At 52.4% G+C, this 20909-nt stretch overlaps 1 protein-coding gene across 1 annotated transcript; it reads right to left on the reverse strand.

The window, feature by feature from the left end:
- Positions 1-8427: 8427 nt before the first annotated feature.
- On the reverse strand, positions 8428-16588 carry TNFSF14 (TNF superfamily member 14). The gene is made up of 4 exons (XM_050925045.1): positions 16220-16588; positions 14159-14195; positions 10679-10720; positions 8428-10428 (listed from the first exon to the last, which is right to left on the reverse strand). Exons 1-4 carry the CDS (start codon positions 16436-16438, stop codon positions 10010-10012), a joined length of 717 nt encoding a protein of 238 aa, XP_050781002.1. The 5' UTR covers positions 16439-16588; the 3' UTR covers positions 8428-10009.
- Positions 16589-20909: the final 4321 nt, after the last annotated feature.

Genomic DNA, 20909 nt, shown 5'->3' on the forward strand with positions numbered 1-20909 from the left:
TCAGATTTAAATAGCTGCAATCATGAAATTTACGACTGTTAAAATCCTACGACCGTGAAATTGACCATGAATTTGGTAGGGCCCTACCTATAGCACACACAGGTGAGCTGTTTTCATTCCTTTCCAGTAGAGGGTAGCGGTTTACATACACCCACCCCCATCCACCCCACTACCCCAGGCCTAAATCCCTCCAGCAGGGGGGAGCAAGGACACGGACACACATACACACACAGCTGGTTTCCAACACAGTGTCTTGCAGGCTGGGGCCACGTGCCTTCCCCTTGCAACACAGCACCATGCTGTGGGCTCTTAGTCCCAGATCCTCATGGGTACATAGGCATCTAAGGCCCGTGGGCCTTGGGGCTTCACCCCAGGGACTTGGCCTCAGGGACACTCCCCCCCCCCCACGCGGAGCCAGCAGCAGAAGGAAGATTCCACCCGTCAGGGAGCATCTGAAATCTCCATGGCCGCCCGGTTGCTCTTGCCCTCATCTAACCGCTTTCTCTTTGAAGAGAGTAAACTTCCTGTTTAGAGCATTTCTACTCAGAAACCCGGCTCCTCTCCCCCACCCACGCCCCAGCACAGATAAGAGCAGCCCCAGCAGGCTGTTTCCAAGCACAGCGGCCCGATATCATTGCAGCCGTGTGGCTGTATCTTCCCTCCTCCACCCCCATCCCCATCCCCCAGGGGCTGTGGCCACAAAAGGCCCCTGCCCTGTCAATTTCCCCCCTCCTCCAGAAATTTGCTAGCAGCAGAGGCAGGGGCTGGAAACTGATTTCAAGTGCCAAGGGGAAAAGCCTGCCTTTCCCTGCCTCACAGCAAGCCCCACGCTGCACCGGGAACTGGGGGAAATCCAGGGCCCTGTGCAGCATGGCAGGGAATATGGGAATCAGGACACCTATGTCCTCTTCCCAGCTGTGGGAGGGCAGTGGGGCTGGGGGTCAGAGAAAGAGGGGCTGGGAGCCAGGACTCTGGGGTTCTGTCCCTGGCTCAAGAAGGGGAGTGGGGTCTAAAGGTGGAGAGGGGGGGAGAGGGTCTGAGAATCAGGACACCTGGGTTCTATCCCAGGCTCTGGGAGGGAGTGCTGTCTAGTGGTTAGTTTGGGGTGGGAGTTGGTTTATATGCCACTGAAATGTATCTGCTTCTGGGGTGGGGGGTTGGTGTTGAAGCTGTCCAGCAGCCACACAACAATACTGCACAGGGATTCTGCACCCAAGGGCTGAAATGCAGCTGCCTCTGGGGTGGGACATAGCGGCTGTAGGACGGCACCTGGCAATGCAGCACTACTGTTTAAGACAGGAACTGAAGAGGACTCAGGGGGAAACGTAGTATGACCAGGTGTAAACAGAGGTAGGACGCCAGAGTTCACAGCCCAACGCTCTGGTAAAACCCCAATGGAGCATTAATGACCCAAGCGGCTGGGACCTGGGCTCTCTCTCTCTTTCCCCTTATCTTAAAGATCTATCTTCCCCTTCTCACTTCAGCAGCAGCTCGAGAGCTCCACAAACAGCCAGGAGGCAGTGCGCTCAGCGAGGCCTACCTCCATTGGGGCACGGCCGAGATAAGGGATTCGCAGAATCACCCACAGCCCGTGGTTCTGCTGCTGCCGGCAAACCCTACGGTGCCTAAAGTAGGTCGTGGCAGCCACAGGCCATCGAGGCTGCAGCGAAAGCCTGGGTGCAGCAGAACAAGAGGCACAAAAGCCCCATGAATGATGGAGAAGCTGCGGGAGTCTGCCTGGCACCATGCTGACCCTTGGCATCAGCTCAGGGCCGGATTTAGGGACAGGTGACCCTGGGCACTGAGCCCCCAAAACGCAAGAGCAAGACATTGGCCTTTCCCCCTTTGCCCCCGGTCATGCCCTATCCACAACAGAAGTTTGCAACGTGCTATGGCATTTGCCTGCAGTACCGCTGTGTGGTGGCTGTGTGGTAACAAGAGAGACAAAGTGGAACGCGAGCTGGGTGGCTGCTTTGGTTAGTAAATGCCCCTTCCTCGAGGAGGACCCTGGGATTCCACCGCCGAGCGCGTGTTGAAGTCTCTGGTTTTATTTAATGGAACACAGTAGCTGGGCTTGGGGGGTGCCGGGTTGGGGGTGCTGTTTTTGTTGTTTACAGATTCTTGCATGCAAATGTATCGTCTTCTACAACCAGGATAAATTGTGCTGCAACGGTGTGAAAGGGGCTCCCAATGCAATCAAAAGTAAAGGATTCAAAAGTTCAACAAATGGAGGGGGTGTGGCAGTTCCAAAGACACTCTTCTCCTGGGGCACCATTTGGTCTAGGGCCAGCCTTGCATCAGCTTTTCTACGGCTGGCGTTGAGACCCGTGACAGCACGGTTGCAAGACCCCCCTCTATTGTCCCCTCTCAGGAGTCCCAGCTTCCCCCACCTTGCTCCTTCCCTTCCCGGCTGGCGAGGCTCACCCTCGGGGGATGGGTCTGTCCCACTTCTCAGCCGCTCCCAGGAGTCGCTGTGGTTTTGGCAACAGCAGGTGAGGGCTTGGCATGCTCCCAGCTGCGATGTGTGAAGCCAGTTGTTGCCATTGCCACGTGTACGCAGCAAAACACCCAGCATCTTACCTCTTTTCACTGGCAACCGGCAAGGCAGTAGAAAAACTGGCCAGGCTGGGCAAAAACCAGCCAGTGGCAACCCAAGCCCACCCCCAGCCCAGCATGCTCAAGTAGTGCAGGGTTCACCATATGTGATGTGTTATACTAGTGCCAGGATTTACGCTGCCAGCTTCTGCACAGAGATATCACAGCTCCCCTGGGAGATAGACCAGGTTGTCTCCAGGTCACAGAAGGGGAAACTAAGGCACAGAGAGGGGAAGTCCAAGGTCACACAGTGAGTAAAGAACACAGGCATCCTGATTCCCAGCTCCCCCCCACTCTAACCACTATACCCCACTCCCCTCCCTTCCCAGTGCTGGGGATAGTCACCAGGCCCCTGACTCCCAGCCCATCACCCAGTGGACCACGCTGCCACTCAAAGATCTCAGCTGCTGAGAGTCATTCTCTACACAAACAAGAGCCATCTTGCTTTGATTATTTTTCTTTCTTCCCACTTGCGGGCTCTGAATTTTGCCATTTCATTGTTATAAATATCCCGCCTGTAGGTGCCCGTTCCCCCCCCAGGGCCTGTGGGTTTGCAGCGCTGAGTAACCCGGCGCTGTTTCTTTTACTGTAACGCTAGTTCCCCGATGCTTATCACACCCACAGCCACCCAAGCTCTTCTTTCAAGTTGGTTTCATTTCCCATGGCAGCGCCTGTTGCTTTGGCACAGAGATTCAGCTGTCGGTGGGGAGGGGAGAGCCGCCCTCACCCTGCACCGCCCCCTCGGGTTGGATTGGTTCCCGAGCTGATGTGCATCTCTTAATGCTGAATCCTTTTTAGACAGGGGCTTCCCCTTCTAGTCTGTAGCCAGCAGCATCAAGCATTTTGAATGCAAATCCACGCCTCAGTAGAGTAATAGATCCTGAAGCTGGATCAGCTAATCTGACCTTCTGTATGATATAGGTCAGAGAATTGGTTTCCATTTTCTACCTAGGTGACATCAGTGGTCCCAATAACCATTGAAACAAGCACCCAATGGGAGCAGGACCTGCCATGAGGGCAGGGAACTGGACTCAATGACCTCTCGAGGTCCCTTCCAGTCCTGGAGTCTATGAGGACATCTCCCAATGGCTCTCAATTCAGACTGGAGGCCTCGCTGGGAGATGCTTTAGTCAAACACAAGCAATTGGGCTCAAAACGGGGCAAGGAGGTGAAATTCTTGGTGATCTGAGAATCTCTTCTGGCCTTAAGCTGTGGTCAAACTAGAGAATAGTAGTGCATGCCTGGTTTTCAGCGGCAGAAACTGAGACACAGAAGTTTACCCAAGGTCACTGGTAGAACTGGGAATGGGATGCAGGCACTGGGACTGAGCCTCCCACTGCAGTGAGGCTGTGTACGCCACTGACGGTGCCATCAGCTTCCCGAGGCTCTTGAGGGACTGGACTCGGCCCTACAGCTGAGTGAAAGATTTCAGCTGAAACTGTTGTGGTTGAAAAATGCAGATTGGAGACGCCGAGCCACTTTGTGAGGTTGAGTCGGTTATGCTAAAATGTTTTGGCTGCAACAAAACCAAACCAAAGACAGTCCTAAAACCCCCTAAACATTCCATTTTGACATTTGCAGATTGAAGTTTTTCGGCCGGAAATTAATTTCCATTTCAAAGTTTCCTATACATTTTTTTTCAAAATAAAAAATGTGTGGAAATGGATCAGATCATGCTTGAATCTGATCCGCTCTGGCAATTTCTTTGTTACGAACAATACTGTAATGTCGTGTGTATGTGTGTGTGAGAGAGAGAGAAAGAGAGAGAGTGTGAGCCCTCTGCTCTCTGCAATACTATCATGAACTGAGTAATGGGTGTGCAAGCGAGCATGTGTGACTCCACTGCCCTCTCCTGGATTCAAACAAAACCACAAAGGTGGGTGTCAGACTCCAAACACCTGCCAGAAAAGGGAGATTCTCCTGTGCCCTTAAAGCTAGCAGCAGGCAACCACACAGGCAAAGTCCTAAGTGGGCTGCGGGCGGTTATGTTATGCTCAGTTGCACTTCTCTAGTTTCCTTGGGCTACAAACAGTGAAACTGAGGCGCAGCCAGAGGAAGTAACTTGTGCAAGGTAACGCACTGAGTTACTAGCTGGGTGTAGAGCCCAGGAGTCCTGACACTCAGAGCAGCTGCTGTAACCGCTAGACCTTGGCTTGGAATCAATGTGTCTCATAGACTCATAGACTTTAGGGTCAGAAGGGACCAATATGATCATCTAGTCTGACCTCCTGCACAAAGCAGGCCACAGAACCCTACCCATCCACTTCTATAACAAACCCCTAACCTATGTCCGAGTAACCACTTGACCAGACATCCCTCCTAATGCTGATGGTCTTAGGGCATGGCTGCCGCATAGCATCCTCTGTTGGCCAAGCACAGCGCTGCATCTCTGCCTCAGTTTCCCCTTCCCCAGGTTTGGTCTCTCCCAGAGATTCATGTGGCTTGGCCCTCCAGCGGGGGCACTCCCAGAATTCAGGATAACCAAAAGCCAGACAAACTACAAGTCCTTTCATCCCACCTGGGCTCCTTTTCAGCTCCCCTGTGGGGCTCAGTTCCCAGAGGGTTAGGGTTCAGGATCTGTGGCTCCGGATGGCGCCTTGCCTCTTTCTCTTCTGCAGAAGCCCAGCATGGGACATTGCGCTGGGTGGTGCTTTCCCCACCCTTTTACGAGGCCCAGGTGTTTCAGGCTGTCACCTAGCTGCAGCTCTCTTAGGCTGGGAGGTGACTTATCACTCCACAAGGCGGGCTCCCTTGCTCCAGGCCTCCTGTCCCTCAAAGGACAGGCCACGCTGGTACCTCAGGCAATGGGACAACCATGACTTGGCTTCGTGATATTCTCCCCGAGTTGAGCTCTCCCCCTGTTGTGCCCAGATGCCCCACTTTTCAGTGCCACTGAGCCACAGCCCCTGAGCTCCGGCTGCAGGAGCTGACGCAGAGCTGCCCTCGCCTGCTGAGCCGTATCTGGTCATGGCTTGCAGCAGTCAGGAAATCCTCCTCCTCTCATGTGGTGGGACCTAGAGGGCCAGATAAGCAAGTGCATGAGAGAGAGCAGAGCACATGCTGCCAAGCTGATGCCGGGCGTTTCCACCACAGCCAGGGGCCTGGTGCATAATGGGCTTCTCATCTCTGGCACCCCCGGATCTCGGAAAACCGTGGACCCGTGCAGGAAGCATTCTCAGACCCACTCAGCCCTCAGGTCAGGAGTGGGGACTGTAACCATCATCCGCAGCTCCCTAAAGCCTCCTGCACTGGAGCTAATCACTTCATCCACAGCTCTCAAAGCACTTTGCATAGTGTCATTATCCCCATTTTACAGGTGGGGAAACTGAGGCACAGAGCAGTAACGTGACCTGCCTGAGTTTGCCCAGCAGTGCAGCTGGGAATAGAATCCAGGTCTCCTGAGACCCAGTCCTACCCACTAGGCCATGCTGCTTCCCTGCTAAAAGAGAGTTCCCAGTTCCCTCCCTGCTCACACTTCCACCCTGAGCAGGAAAGAGAACCCAGGAGTCCTGACACACAGGGACCTATGCAGTCTATCCTTGGGAACGTACCCTAAGAATCCTGACTCCTCACGCCCTTCCTCTAACCGCTAGACCCCACTCCTCCTCCAGAGCTGGGGCTAGAATCCGGGAGGCCCCATTCACAGCTTTTCCCTTGGCCATAAGGCTGTTGCTCTTAGCTCTGAGTCTGTAGCAGTGCAGACAGTGAATACCTGCTCTGTGCTAGTTCAGTTGGTTGCCCAGTTAACTCACTCTCTGAGACCAGGGTGCAGGCCCAGGCCAGGTCAGTTTGCGGTCATGGCTGAGGCTGCAGAGCGATCCCCAGGGACGTGAGCCTGTGCTAGGCTCTCATTAACTCAGCAGGCTTCCACCTTGTACGTGCTTGGATGGGAGACCACTGCAGAAAGCATAGAAAGCTGGGGTGGGTGTTTTCCACTGAGTCAGTACAGAACCCAGGGCCCCAGTGTGGTAGCAAGAGACGCTACGTTTCGGAGGAGGTGTAAAACCCAGCTCCTGACCACTTGTGGTCATTAAACATTCCTCCAATGCATTTTGAGGGGGCGCAGACCCTCCGCACGCTGGCCAAATACCATCCAGGTATTTCCATTCAGCCTCTTTAAAAGGTCCCCTGTCATTTGGATTCTTCTTCATTTCCTAACCAAAACTGCCCTGGAGGATCACTGTGTGCAGTTGAATGGCTGCCGTGTGGCCCACCCCAGCGAGGGCCGCATTTCAGAGCTGGGTGAACAAGCCCTCTAAACTGGGGGCCAAATTCTGCCCTCCCACTAACACCAGTTGTACATCTGTTACACTGGCACCTGTCATATAAATGGACTTCGGTGGAGTCATTCCAGATTCATGATGGTGTCACTGAGAGCAGAAGCTGATGCATCAAATAAAATTGAAACCTCGGGTTGAATAAAAGGTCAGGTTAGTCCCAGGGAGCTTTGTGACCCAGGGGTCAGATCCCCAGCTAGTGTAAATGGGCCCAGTCAATGGATCTCGGTTGAATTACTCCAGCTGGGACGCTGGAATCTCTTGTAGGCTGCTGGAGGTGCACTGGGACTGAGTCAGACTGGACAATCTAACCCCACTGTTTTCTAACGGAGTTACTCATTTACACCAGGCGATGTGAGAGCAACCTCCCCAGAGCAGACGCAAGGCCCGATTCTTCTCCCATCGACACCAGGGTCATTCCAGTGACATTACGCTCCGGTGGGAGTGAGAATGAGGCAGCGGGCTGCTGGCGGTGGGGTAACAGAATTGCAGCGCCTGTTGGAAATCCTCAGCTGACTTCAATGAAGCGACACTGATTTACACCAGTGGGGTGGGGATCTGGCCCCATTGACTCCAATGGAGCAATGCCGATTTGCACCAGCCGGGAGTCTGGCTCTAGGTCTCAAGCAGAGCCTTTTGTTTCAGAGCGGTCGCATCGCACAGGGCCGACGAAAGAACTCATTTCATTTAGAAGCTCAGCGGATGAGCTACGGGTAATTTTTACAAGGCAGTGACCAGTCTTTGCTCTGTCCCTTTGGGGTCTCCAGGTGCTTTACAGACACCGATTAACCCTTAATGGCAGATTTGTCACTTCAGTGGAAGCCAGATCAGGTCCAGAGAGGTAGATTACATGGAAAACCAGTGTCAGAGCTAAGAATAGAATCTGGAAATCCTGACTCCCCCAGCTCCTGTTGTCTTAGGCCCCACTCATCTCCCACAGTGGGAAGTAGAACCCAAGAGTCCTTATTCAAGCTGGGAATAGAACCCAGGATCCTCTGCTTTAACCACTATGCCCCCCAGCCCCCTCCCGGAGCCGTGACTAAAACCCAGGAGTCCCAGTGCTCAGCCCACTATCATATTAAGACAGCGCTTCCTCCTAGACCTAGGCATTGCAGCCTATTAGCCCAGAATCCCAGCGCTCATCTCTGACTCACCTCCTGGCATTTCGCCGCCCTGAACATCTGTCAGAGCCGGCGCAGCCCCCAGAGTGCTCCAAACTCAGGTAGGGAACGGTGCAACTGTGTGATCAATCCAAACATTGCCCTCACGGGAGGAGAAAGAAGGGCAGAGGGGTCTGTAGCAGGGGGGCTTGCTCTTTAAGGGTAAGGGTGTGCGTGGCAGGTCCTGTGGGAGACAGGCCCGCAGCTTCCCATGTCCCCTAAGGAGACTGCATCCAAGGCTTGGAAGGATTCGACTGTTATCTGTGTCAGTAAACGTCAATTTCACCGTACACACCCACAACTGATGACAAAAAATATTTCCATTGGTAATCACCGAAATTTACAGATGGGCAAAGTGAGAAAAAACTGCTGCCTGAGAACGTATTGGGGTTTGATTTCAGGCCATTTACTTTGTATATTTTGACACGCGATGTTTGACCACTTTTGTCTGAACCGTTATAAAGCATTAACAGTTGAAATCTCAACCCTTACTTAGTTAAGGAATTGCCTCCGCCCGCCTCCCCGTCATCCAATTATGAACATTGAAACTGAGAAGAACAGGAGGGGAAAAGCTTCCCGTAATTTTGCACAACTGTGAACATTTACATCAATAAAAAAAATTTAAAACGTTGAAATAAACATCAATATCATCCATCAAATTATCAACAAAATAAAAATCAAATTCTGCCCCCCAGCCCCACCCCAAACATGCCCAGTGACCCTGGGGTAATGGATAAATAACCATTAGATACAGCTGCTCCCTGAATATCAGGGAATACTCACTGGAAAATAAATAGGTGCACACACTTACATACATTCACTGCACATAAAGCAGGGCAGGGAATGGCAGGAGCCGGGCCACATCCCCAGCAGCTGGAAATCAGCTTGGACCCAAGGACTCGACATGAACATCTCCCAGCCAGAGATCTGGGCCCGTTACGCAGGATCCTCCCCTCGGGTAAGTCTTACATCAGTGCCGCTTTCGCAAATTTCGTCCGGATTTACACCGCAGCGAGTGAGAGGAGAACCTGGCCTGTTCTCGCCCAGGGTTAAATAGTGAGGGGCCAATCCTCAGCAGGGCTAAGCTGGCATTGCTCCATCACAGCCACACTGATTTGCACCAGCTGACGAGATGGCTCTCTGCTGCTCTTCCTCGGGCAGGCTCCTCAGACCAGACCCTCAAAGGGAGGTGCCCGAATCAGGATCAGGGTCTTCCCCATGAGCAAAGGGAACTGCAAGATTTGACCCCGTCAAGCACCACCAGTTGCTAAGCAGAACTGCAAGCCAATTAAATACACTTCCCTCCCACCATCACCTGGCATAAACAAGCATGGAATGATTGAAGTTACACTGATGTACAGTGGCTGAGGGTTGGCCTGCCTTGGCGACCTGGAGGCAAAATGCCCCATAGTTCCTTGTGGTAGCCAGTTTCTTTGTCTTTCCACTTTCAAAGCTATTTGAAAACCTGCTGGACCTAATGGAGGGACAGTGGCCGGCTATGCAGGGGACAGCATTATGGCCTGTACAAGGGTAAGGGAGAACCATCATCTCTGTTTTGCAGCTAGGGAAATGGAGGTACAGAGAGGCAAGGTGACTTGCTCATGGTTTCACAGCAGGTGGGTGGCACAGCTGGGGATAGAACCCAGGAGTCCTGACTCCCAGTCTCTCCTGAGCAAATGGCTAGAGCCAGGTCCCTTTCCCAGACAGAGAATAGAACCCAGGAGTCCTGATTCCTAATACAAGGCCTCAACTGAAAGCCCACCCTTCCTTCTTCTGAGCTCTGTGACCAGCCTCTGAAGTTAACCTCATGAGCTGGATCCAGTCTGAGGAGCATATTAGACCAGCAAGGTGCAACAGTATTTTGGGGAATGCTGGGTCAGAGGGATCGTCCACGTAGGAAAACCATATCAGTGGCAGATTAAAAAGCACAAGGCCTCAAACCAAAACCCAGCAGTTGCGGCTCAGGAAAGGGCCTGCTCAGATCATGAAGGTGCCAAAATAAGACCTGGTGCCGTCTCTGATCTGTAGCATCTGTCTCTGTGACACCTTGACGTAAATCTGCTCCTCCTCCTCCAGGTGGAAGATTCCTCCCAGGAAGCTGTTTTGCCGCCAGAACCCGCTGTCCTTCTCATCGCAGTAAAGGATCAGGTTCTCCACAAGTTTCATCTCCTCGACATACCTGGGGGTCTTCTTATAGATGCCATGATAGATGACAGAACTCTGGCCCTGCTGAGAGCAACTCTGCGCCATAAGATGGATCTTGGAGTAGATGTAATAGTAGCCGGGCTTGATGCAGACCAGGGAGCCGCCCTGGTAACCCATGTCATGCAGGAAAGCCCAGTCCTTACTGTGTTCCCACTGCAGAGAACCGTTCCCAGAGGTGGTGAAGGCTGCACCTGGGGAACACGATGCCCACAACATGTCAGGCCTCAGCTTAGCCCAGAAAGAGGCATAACTGGGGAGAGAACCCTGGAGTCCTGGCCCCATCTTCCCTTGCTCTAATCACTGGACCCCACTCCCCTCCCACAGCTGTGAACAGAACCCAGGAGTCCTGATCCCATCCCCCACTGCTCTAATCACTAGACAAGATGCCCCTCTACAGCAGAGGCAGCAGACTATGCAGGGTTAAGAAGGACTTCAACGTACCCAAGACATGAGCTGCTGGCTTCTCAGCATGAAGTTTCCGGTCTGCAAATGAGACAAACAAACAAACAAAGGCCCAGCTGTGAAATCAGCCCAGTTCCGAGTCCTCTGTCCTCCGTGCGGGCTGGGGAAGAGCTGCCTGGTGCTGAGTCCTGGAGATGGCCCTGGATCTGAACCCAGTTCTGGGTCAGAACTTTGCCAACGGAGCCAGGCAGAGCAGCACCCGGGATCAGAACTGGGACTCACCCTCCAATGTAAAGCACTGGTGCCCTGTGTTGTCCCCCACCCCAGTAATGTCACATTCATCTTGTCCCCCATCTGCCTTGTTCCATTGCACCCTCATCATGTTCCCCCTACTCACTCCATTACACCCCCATTCCATTCATTCCTCACTGTCGCACCCCCTCTCCTTCCCTACCCCCCCCCCCGTCCTGTCACCACTTCCTTCCACTCTCCCCCGCGCTGGGTCTAGCCTGCACTTTCATTGGGGCTGCTTTTAATTTCTCTCTCTCTTTCCTTTCTGTCTCGTTTCCACACACACCACGCCCCCCCCCCTCCTGCCGCACGCTTCACTGCACCCAGCTCAGAAAAGACTCCCCCCCACTCCCGGAAAGCAGTTGCGGGGGAGGATCCGCTAGGCAAACATGCTGCATCGCTGTATTGCAGCGAACCATCTAGCACCTCTGGGCCCCACTGTCCTCTGCTGGATGGGTTTGGAACTGCTTAGTCATGTGTCAGAGACCGCATCCCGCTAGCAGCTAAAAGGAGATTTTTTGTTAGGGGGAAGCGTTTTTGCAGGAGCAGGGCCTGAGCCTGCAAGTCCTAGGCGGTTCTTTTGTGGAGCATGGCTGTGGAGACATCCAAACCCATCCCAACGACCGCTATTCAACTTCCTAGGCCAGAACCCCAGATCGTGCGAAGCAATGGAGCTCCTTTGACTTCAGGAAAGCTCTGCTAATTTGCACCAGCTGAGGATCTGGCCCACTAAAAGCAATAAGCTCACTGGGGCAGGAACTGTCTATTTGTTCATATTTAAATTGTACAGCACCTAACACAATGGAGTCCTGGGCCATGACTGAGGCTCCTAGGTGCTACTGTAATACACCTAATCAATAATGTACAGCACCTAGCACTGGGCTCCTGAGCCATGACTACTGTATACGCTACTGTAATAAAAATCCACCACCCTGGCTTAGCAACATCCTCAGCCCCCACTCGCTGCACCAAATCAAAACCACCTCATCCTGTACTGGGTCTTGCTTTGCGGCACAATAGGGGTGCTCAGAACCTGAAAGCAGCAGCAGGGACAGGACCCATAATTTCTGTTCCAAAAAGAGCTGAAAGAGAATCTCTGTTCAGTGTCGGGACTGTGAAACATAGATGAGCAGTTCTGGTACCATCCAGCAGAAGACAGCAGCGCTCATACACACTAGCCATCTCGTTACTGTGCTCTTGACCAACATAATCAACGCAACCCATTATTGTGCCACTGCCAAGTCAATATCATCATCATCCCTAACTCACTTATATGCCACTGTACATCAGTGGCCTCCACAGGCCTTCACAAAGGAGGTATCATTGTTCCAGTTATAGAGAAGGGGAAACTGAGGCACAAAGAGGGGCAGTGTCTTGCCCAAGGTCACCCAGCAGGCCAATGGCATAGGTGGGGATAAAACCCAGGTCTCCCAGTTGAAGGCTCTGTCCGCTAGGCCACACAGCCTCCAAATACCTGCAGCCATTAACATCATCGCAAATTGCGCCCTGAGCAGAATGTTACCCCGGCGCCTCACGCTAGAGTCATTGATTCTCAGGCCGGAAGGGAACATTTGGATTATCTAGTCTGACTTCCTGTATAACACAGGCTTCAGGTCTTCCCTGGATTAGTTCCCGTTGGAACTAGAGCAGGTATGTTAGAGAAACAGCCCATCTGGAATAAAAAATTCCCAGGGATGGAAAATTGGAGCCCAGTGCTTGCTCTGATCCATTACATCAGAGTCACTTTGCAGGAGAAGTTTCCTTTCCTCCCCCTGCCACCAAGAAGGGCTATATATATAAACCACTGAGAGGCCCAATTGAGAGTCTCTGAGGCTATGAATAAAGCTTGGTTGACCAACCTATTACAAATAACCCATTGCAATTCTCTGCGCTAGCATACATCTCTGTCCCTAGCGTGGAAGGTCTGATGCAGAGCTGTTAACCAGAGGAAATGAGGTGGGGGTGTGGAGACAAGGGGGCTTCGTTAACAGAGATTAGACCCACCCCTTGTCGGTGTCACACTAGGCTTTGTGGAAACTCACTTCTGGGTACGGACTGTTCATTGCAAATCAGTCAACCAATGAATTCGGGGAAATGGATAACTCAGTGGTTTGAGCATTGGCCTGCTAAACCCAGGGTTATGAGTTCAACCTTTGAGGGGGCCACTTAGGGATCTGGACAAAAATCTGTCTTGGGGATTGGCCCTGCTTTGAGCAGGGGGTTGGACTAGATGACCTCCTGAGGTCCCTTCCAACCCTGATATTCTAAGATACAGCCAGATCTCTGGCTGGTGTAAACAGAGATTGTTCTGCTGGAGTGAATAGGGCCAGATTCCAAGCTGGTGTAAATCAGCAAAGCTCCATTGGAATCAATAGGACCAGATTCTCAATTGGTGTAAATAGATGTTGCGCCATTGAAGTCAATTGGACCAGATCCCTGGCTGGTGTAAATGGGCACTGCTCCACCAGAGTCAACAACAGCTATACTGATTTACACCAGCTGAGGATCTGGCCCACCATATCTGCTTGGGAATAATGGGTGAATGTTTTTATTAGGGCAGGAATTCTCCTCTCCCCGCTTTGACACTGGCATAACACCCCTGGTGAAGTCACAGCAGCGTAAGGGAGCTCACAGTCAGGCACTGGGAGATTGTAGCCGCATTAGGGTGGTTCATTCTCCTGGCCAAACCCCTCAGCTGGTGCGAACTCAGTGGGGCTACACCAATTTACAAGAGCTCAGGTCCCATACCGACATATGGATTTCCCAGTGTTCAGCACCCCGGGTGCCTCTGAATATCTGGCCTTGACTTAGGTCCCTCTGGGTGCATCTACACAGCGGCGAGTCTCAGAGCCTGGGCCAATTGATTTGGATTCATGGGGCTTGTGCTACAGGGCTAAAAATAGCCAGTTAGACATTTGGGCTCAGACTGGAGCCCGAATCCTGAGACCCGGCAAGAGGGGAAGGTCTCAGAGCCCAGGGTCCCAGCCTGAGCCCAAATGTCTACCCCACAATGAAACAGCCCTGCAGCCCTAGTCCTGTGAGCTGGAGTCAGCTGACACAGGCTATCTGCAGATGTTTAATTGCAGTGTAGACACACCCTGTGTAATTTAGCGGAACGCTTCTGGAAAAAAAAATCTGTCCATCATTGGGAGAACCGAGCTCTTAAAATCTGGTCTGTGTTTCAGGGGGCTGGCAGCTGAGGTTTAGCAAAATGGGGAAGAGATTTACCTTGAATGGACTTCTCAGAGATGGCCGCTGCTTCCTCCTAGAGTAGAAAATACAAGTCTGTCAGAAAGGCTACACACACACACACACACACACACACACACACATTGGCTCCGCACCGGGCAGGATCAGACACCTGGCTATGTGGGGTGTGCAGACACTGTCATGATTCTGCCAGTGACATTGGCTGCCCAGCTGGAGAAACCTTGGGCCTGATTCTGTGAGGTGCTGAGAACCTGAGGCTCGCCTAGAGTTTCAGGTGCTTGGGCCCAGACCTTCAAAGATATTTAGACACCGAACTCCAGTGCCTGAGAGGGTCTGAGCCTTGGCATATATGAAACTGAGGACTGAAATGCTGCAGCATAACTAAAATCTTTGGGGTTAATAGAGGGCTATCTGGATGAAATTTAATGGCCTGTGATAAATAGGAGATCAGACTAGATCGTCTAATGATCCCTGCTGGCCTTAAATGCCATGAAACTCAGGCTGCTGGGCAACTGCTGGACTCCTAGCTCTGTGCCTGAACTTAAGTCCAGCCTTATAACATGTATTTGGATGCAGTTTACAAGCACATGTGGCTGACCCAGGTTCTAACACAGTTTGTGAGAGCAGCATGAGCCAGGCCAGCTCATGCTGAGATCCGCTCCCCTGATAGCCCAGGCTAGTAGGGGAAATAAAAGCAGACCCACAGGGGCAGGGTCAATTCAGACTCCCAAAGGAACAGCCCCTTCCCTAGCTGCCCCCCCGGCCTGTTCTCCTGCCTGCCCCTGTGATCCCCATGGTGAATGCAGATTTCTGCAGGGGTCTTGGGGCTTGTTGGTGGAGGGGGTTGGTTGTTGGGGTGGAAGGAAGACCCCTGAAAGGAGGGGGATTGGGCATGGTCCTGGATTTTCCTGCTGTAGAGACCCCCTAGGAGGGGTAGCGGCAGGACCTGGGCCTGAGCAGTTTTGAGATTCCACAGGAATGTTTGCAACCAGCTGTCATGGGCGCTCACAAGCACAATGTGGCTTGAAATGTGTCTCATGTTATAAGATGTGTTCACACACTCCGGGTGTTCACACACACAGACACACAGTAATGCACACGAGTGCCACCCCGACCTACACACACAGCTCCAACCCCATTTATACACACAAATCCATACACACACACACTCTCTCAGAACCACACAGTGCCCTGTCAGAGCACACAGACACAACCGGGCTTACCTTAGCAAAGTCACCCTGCCCATTCCCGGCACACACACAAACACAGAATGTCCTACACAAGCAGGTGTGCACATGCCAGTCCTGATTCAACACACACTGCAGGTTAACACAAACATATTGTCCCATACTTCTGCACACAGCCCAGTCGCAGCACACAGACACGCAAACCGATGTCAACATATGCACGACTCTGCTAACACAAACCTGCGCTGTCCCATACTAACACACATGAGTCCATCCAAAATCACATAGTCCTATCACAGCACACACACACACAGCCCTGTCCCAGCAAACATACAACTCCATCCTAGCATACACTGTCCCATTCTGCCGCACACAGTTTCATCCAAACTCTCTTACACACAGCTCCATCCTAACACACAGATGCTGCCCAGACCCAGCACAAGCGCACAAACACACGCCCAGATCTCTGTCCCAGCAAATGCCTAGATTTATCCTAACACACACACCAGTGCATTTCCAAATTACAGCGCACGCATGAGTACACACACACACACACACACAGTTCCTTCCCAACACACATGCAGTCTGCTCATTTTCACATTCCAGCACACACACACACACACACACACACACACACACACACACACACACAGAGCCCGATCCCAGCACACAAGCACTGCCCAGACACTGTGTCACTACACCCCTGCCTCCAAGTGCATATTGGCTCATTTTCCTATTACTGTGTACACACGCACACACACACATACACATGTGGAGCCCCCTGCCAAAGCACACTGCCCCATCCCCTCGTGCACACACACACACATGTCCCATCACTGCCCATGCGTGATGCAAGACTCTCATCTCCCAATCCCCTTTCCCAGTCACTCACCGCAACTTGGGACGTCGCCTTCTCCAGCTCTTTCTGGAAGCGGATCAGGAAATAGCCTTCGGTGGCCACGCCGGCCAGGGCTAAGATGACCAGACAGGCCAGGAAGAACTGGCTGTGCCAGCACATCCGCCGCTTCCTCCTCATGGGTGGGACAAAGGGGACCCCGTGCTGCTGGCCGTCCACCACAAAGACAGAAGGATACACCACCCCATCGCCCATGATTGCTCTCGGTGGAGCAGGGGAAGGTCCACAGCACAGCCCGGGAGATGCTTATGGACTTGATGGCAGAGCCAGAGGCAGATTTGACGCCGTCTCTAGCAAGAAGAGGATTGATCATCCCCTCTGTGGCCTGGGCTATGTATCTGAGCCTGTGACGCCCACAGCCCCGGAGAGGAAACCACACTATTACCCAACTGGCCTCTGTGTTCTCACACTTTTCTCTCGCTTGGCTGGGTGGGGCTACCCTGCCAGAAGTCACGCCCCCTCACCCCTTCTTCCCCCCATCCCCTGGCTTTGCCTCCCTGCGGGAACACATGTCTTTCTGCTAGAGGCAGCCACAGGCTCTCTGTGCTTTCCAATGTGTGGTAGGAAAAAGGGACCTCCATGGGGATTTCCCAGCCCCGAATAACTCCCCCCTTCAAGAGCTCCACGAGAGATCACCCGGACTCATAATTATAATCAGCTACCTCACTTATCAATGGGGATCAAACCCAGGCCCCACAGTGAGCCACACACCACCCCAAAGTACTTGAAGTAAAGAAACAACTTTGCAGGTTGCTGTTATAGGTTAAACATCAGGCTGCTTTAGTTGCTAGGGTCAGCACTAAGACCCCTCCCTAAGGTGGGCACTAAATATCTTTTTATTGCTATTATTTATGAGGTGTGTTATGGTCGTGCCTAGGACCCCAGTCCTGGAGCAGGATCCCATTTTGCTACGGGCTGTACAGACACAGAACAATCTGTCCCCCACTTCACAACCCCAAACTCCCACCGCTGAAACCATCACTTTCCGTCTGAATCACAATTAATTACAAACTGGCTTTTCAAGCACTTTTTCTCAGGGGGAAACGCTTCTCTGGCCTCGAGCCTCTTCAGCTGGTTGGGCTGAATAAAATGGGGTTTCTTTTGATCAGGAAGGGGCACCTCTCAGGGTTCGGCCCTCCAGTGATCGCAGCATTGGTGTTGCAAATCATCATTAAATTAAAACAAAGTAACAATTCTCCGAATCGCCCCGTCTCCTGAGCTTCCTGCCTGCCTGTTTTAACGATGCACAGAGACCCACCACCCATAGTTACATAGTGAGCCTGTAAGAGAGCAGGGAATGGAACCTAGGAAACCTGGTCCCTAGATAGCCACTGTAATGCATTCCCCCACCAGAGCGATGAGTAAGGGTACGTCTATACTGCAATTAGACACTCGTGGCTGGCCCAGGTCAGCCAACTCAGGCTCATCGGGCTCCGGAAAACCTGGCCGAAAAAGGACCTTGGCAGCACTGCCGACTGGGCCATTAGAAATCTGATCAGCAGTTAGAGTGACCAGATGTCCCGATTTTATAGGGACAGTCCCAATTTTGGGTCTTTTTCTTATAGAGGCTCCTATTACCCCCCACTCCTGTCCTGATTTTTCACACTTGCTGTCTGGTCACCCTATCAGCAGTGCAGCGGGGTTCCAGGGCTAATGCAGGCTCCCTGCCTGCCATGGCTCCGCACGGCTCCTGGCAGAAGCTGCCAGGTCCCTGTGGCTTCTAGACACATGGGTGGCCAGGGAGGCTTCACGCATTGCCCCTGCCCCAAGTGCTGGCTCCGCAGCTCCCATTGGCCAGGTCCCCCTCCCACACCGTAACACCCTCCTGGAGCCCGCACCCCCCCAACATCCTGTCCTAGCCCCCTCCTGCACCCCAAACTCCTCCTTCCCAGCCCCACGCTGGAGCCTGCACCGCTTCCCACACTCTGAACCCTTCATCCGCAGCCAGAGCCCTCAACCCCCGCATCCCAACTCCCTGCCCCAGCCTGGAGGCCTCTCCCGAACCCGGAACCCCTCATTTCTGACCCCACCTAAAGTCTGCACCCCCAGCCCAGAGCCCATACCCACCCCAACCACTGCCCCAGCCTAGAGCCCTCTCCTGCACCCCAAAGCCCTGATCCCTGACCTCACCCCAGAGCCCACACCCCCAGCTCGGTGAAAGTGAGTGAGGGTGGGGGAGAATGAGTGACGGAGGGAGGGGGGATGGAGTGGGCAGGGCCTTGGAGAAGGGGCGGGCTCTGGAAGAATGGGCAGGGCAGGGGTGCTCAGTTTTGTGCAATTAGAAAGTTGGCAACCCTAGTTTAATTGCGGTGTAGATGTTCTGGCTGGGGCTGGAACCTGAGCTCTGGGTCCCTCCCCACTCACGGCATCCCAGGGTTTTTCTCCAGCCTGAGCATCTATACCACAGCTAAACAGCCCCTTAGTCCGAGTCCCTTACCCCGAGTTGGCTGACCTGGGCCAACAATGAGTTTTCAATTGCAGTGCAGACATACTCTAAGAGTCTGGACCTCCAAGCCCCACCTCTAACCCACTAGACCCCTCCCCTCCAAGAGCCAGGAATAGAAGCCAGGAGTCTTAGCTCCCAGCCCCCTGCTCTGACCTGCTAGACCCCACTCCACTCCCAGAGCCAGGGAGAGAACCCAGGAGTCCAGGCTCCCAGCCCCCTGCTCTAACCACTAGACCCCACTCCCCTTCCAGAGCTGGGAATAGAACACAGGAATCCTGGGTTCCTGCTCTAACCTGCTAGACCCCACTCCCCTCCCAGAGCCAGAGAGAGAACCCAGGAGTTCTGGCTCCCACGCTAGACCCACTCCCCTTCCAGAGTGAGGATGAGAATCCAGGAGTCCTGACTCTCCGTATCTTGCTCTGACTCACTAGGGCACAGCCTTTTAAATTATTTAATTAATTTGCCAGGTCACTAGGAGCCTTTGGATGATGAAGTCGCCTGGTGACTCTCCATGAGAACCACGGACTTGGGCTCATGTGGAACTACACAGATAAAGAACGCTTCAGGGATGTGGGACAGGAGGTGAAGAAGAGGAAAGTCCAAGTTATCTTCTCGGAGATCTTTCTGGCTCCGAGTGAGAGACAGGACAGGCTGAAAATACTAGAGATGACCCATCGGCTGCAAGACTGGTGGGAACATTAGGCCACATTTCAGGGGAGAAGTGGCTCTATGAATGGAATGGCCTGCATCTCACAGACAGGGGGCTAATCTCCTTGGCTGGAGACTAGCTGGCACAGGCGCCGACTTTCCAATATGCCGGGGGATGCTCGACCCCCAGCTCTGCCCCAGGCCCGCCCCCATTCCACCCCTTCCTCCAAGGCCCCACCCCACTTCTTCCCACCTCTGCTCCTTTCCCCTCCTCCCCAGAGCCTCCTGCACACCGGTGGGTGGGAGATGCCAGGGTGGGGGGGAAGCTGATCAGGGAGTTGCATTTTTTCCCCATGGGTGCTTCAGCCCCTGGAACACCCGCAGAGTCAGCACCTATGCTAGCTGGAGTAGCCAGGAGGGCATTAGGGTGCTCAAGAGGCAAAAGTGGTACAAATTCTGTGAGCAAAGCGAGCAGATACGATGAAGAACGTGAGAACATTTTTCAGTTGCCGACGTGCTAAGGTTAGAAGCATGAGTAACCAACAAGAGGAATTGGAAACACCCATGGAGGAGATGACGTTTGATATAACTGGCATTACTGAAACATGGCGGCGGGACGATTTGCATGACTGGAATGTTAAAATCTCTGGTTCAGGAAGGATGGAGTGGGTAAAACAGGAGTGTGGGGGAGTTGGCACTCGGCATTAAAAACACAAATTGCTTGTTTTTGAGTTATTAATAACTCAGACTCACAGGATCTCGAATGTGTATGGATCGATGTGCTCACTAAGAAAGTCCTGGACGAGGTACTGGTGGAGGTCTGTTACAGCTCACCAGATCAAACCAGAGAACAGGATAAGTTACTCCGTAAACTCCTGCCTGCAATGCGTGGAAATAAACATTGTGTTCTTATGGCGGAGATATGTTGGAGGTCTCAGACAGCCAGGAGAAAAACATCATTAGAACTTCTAAGTTATAGATGATTGTTTTCTAACACGAAAAGTATTGCCCTCCATATGAAGCAACTATTTTGTCATATAAAGATGAATTAATCACTGGACTGGAAGATGGTGATGCGGGACCAGTGATCATGACCTGGTTACATTCAATATGGACAAACAGAAGACAGTCCTGACCAGTAATATAGATAGTTGTAGACCCCTGTGCGGATACAAAATTGGTATCCACATCCGAGCCACGATCTGCAAAAATGGTTCATGGATATCCGTATCTGTGGATACAAAGCAGACAGCTGCAGATTTGTAGAGTTTTACATACTTGGTCCTTCAAAAGGGCTGGTTTCCCAAAACTGAGGAAAATGATAAACAAAATTGATCAGAAGGGAAAAAAGTTAGGCAGAAAAAATGTGAATGAAAATTGGGAGTTCTTTAAGAAGAGTTTATTAGGTGGCCAAAAGGCCACAGTTCCACAGTCAAGAAAGGGGACAATTTTGGCAGAAAAGCCTTTTGTGGTTCAGTGGCAAAAAGAAGGACAATTAGAAATAAAAAAAATCAATATATAAAAAATGGAAAAAGGGGGAAATAAATAGCAATCAATATTAATGAGAAGTTA

This window comes from Gopherus flavomarginatus, chromosome 16, assembly GCF_025201925.1.
Source record: "Gopherus flavomarginatus isolate rGopFla2 chromosome 16, rGopFla2.mat.asm, whole genome shotgun sequence".
Classification (NCBI taxonomy): domain Eukaryota; kingdom Metazoa; phylum Chordata; order Testudines; family Testudinidae; genus Gopherus; species Gopherus flavomarginatus.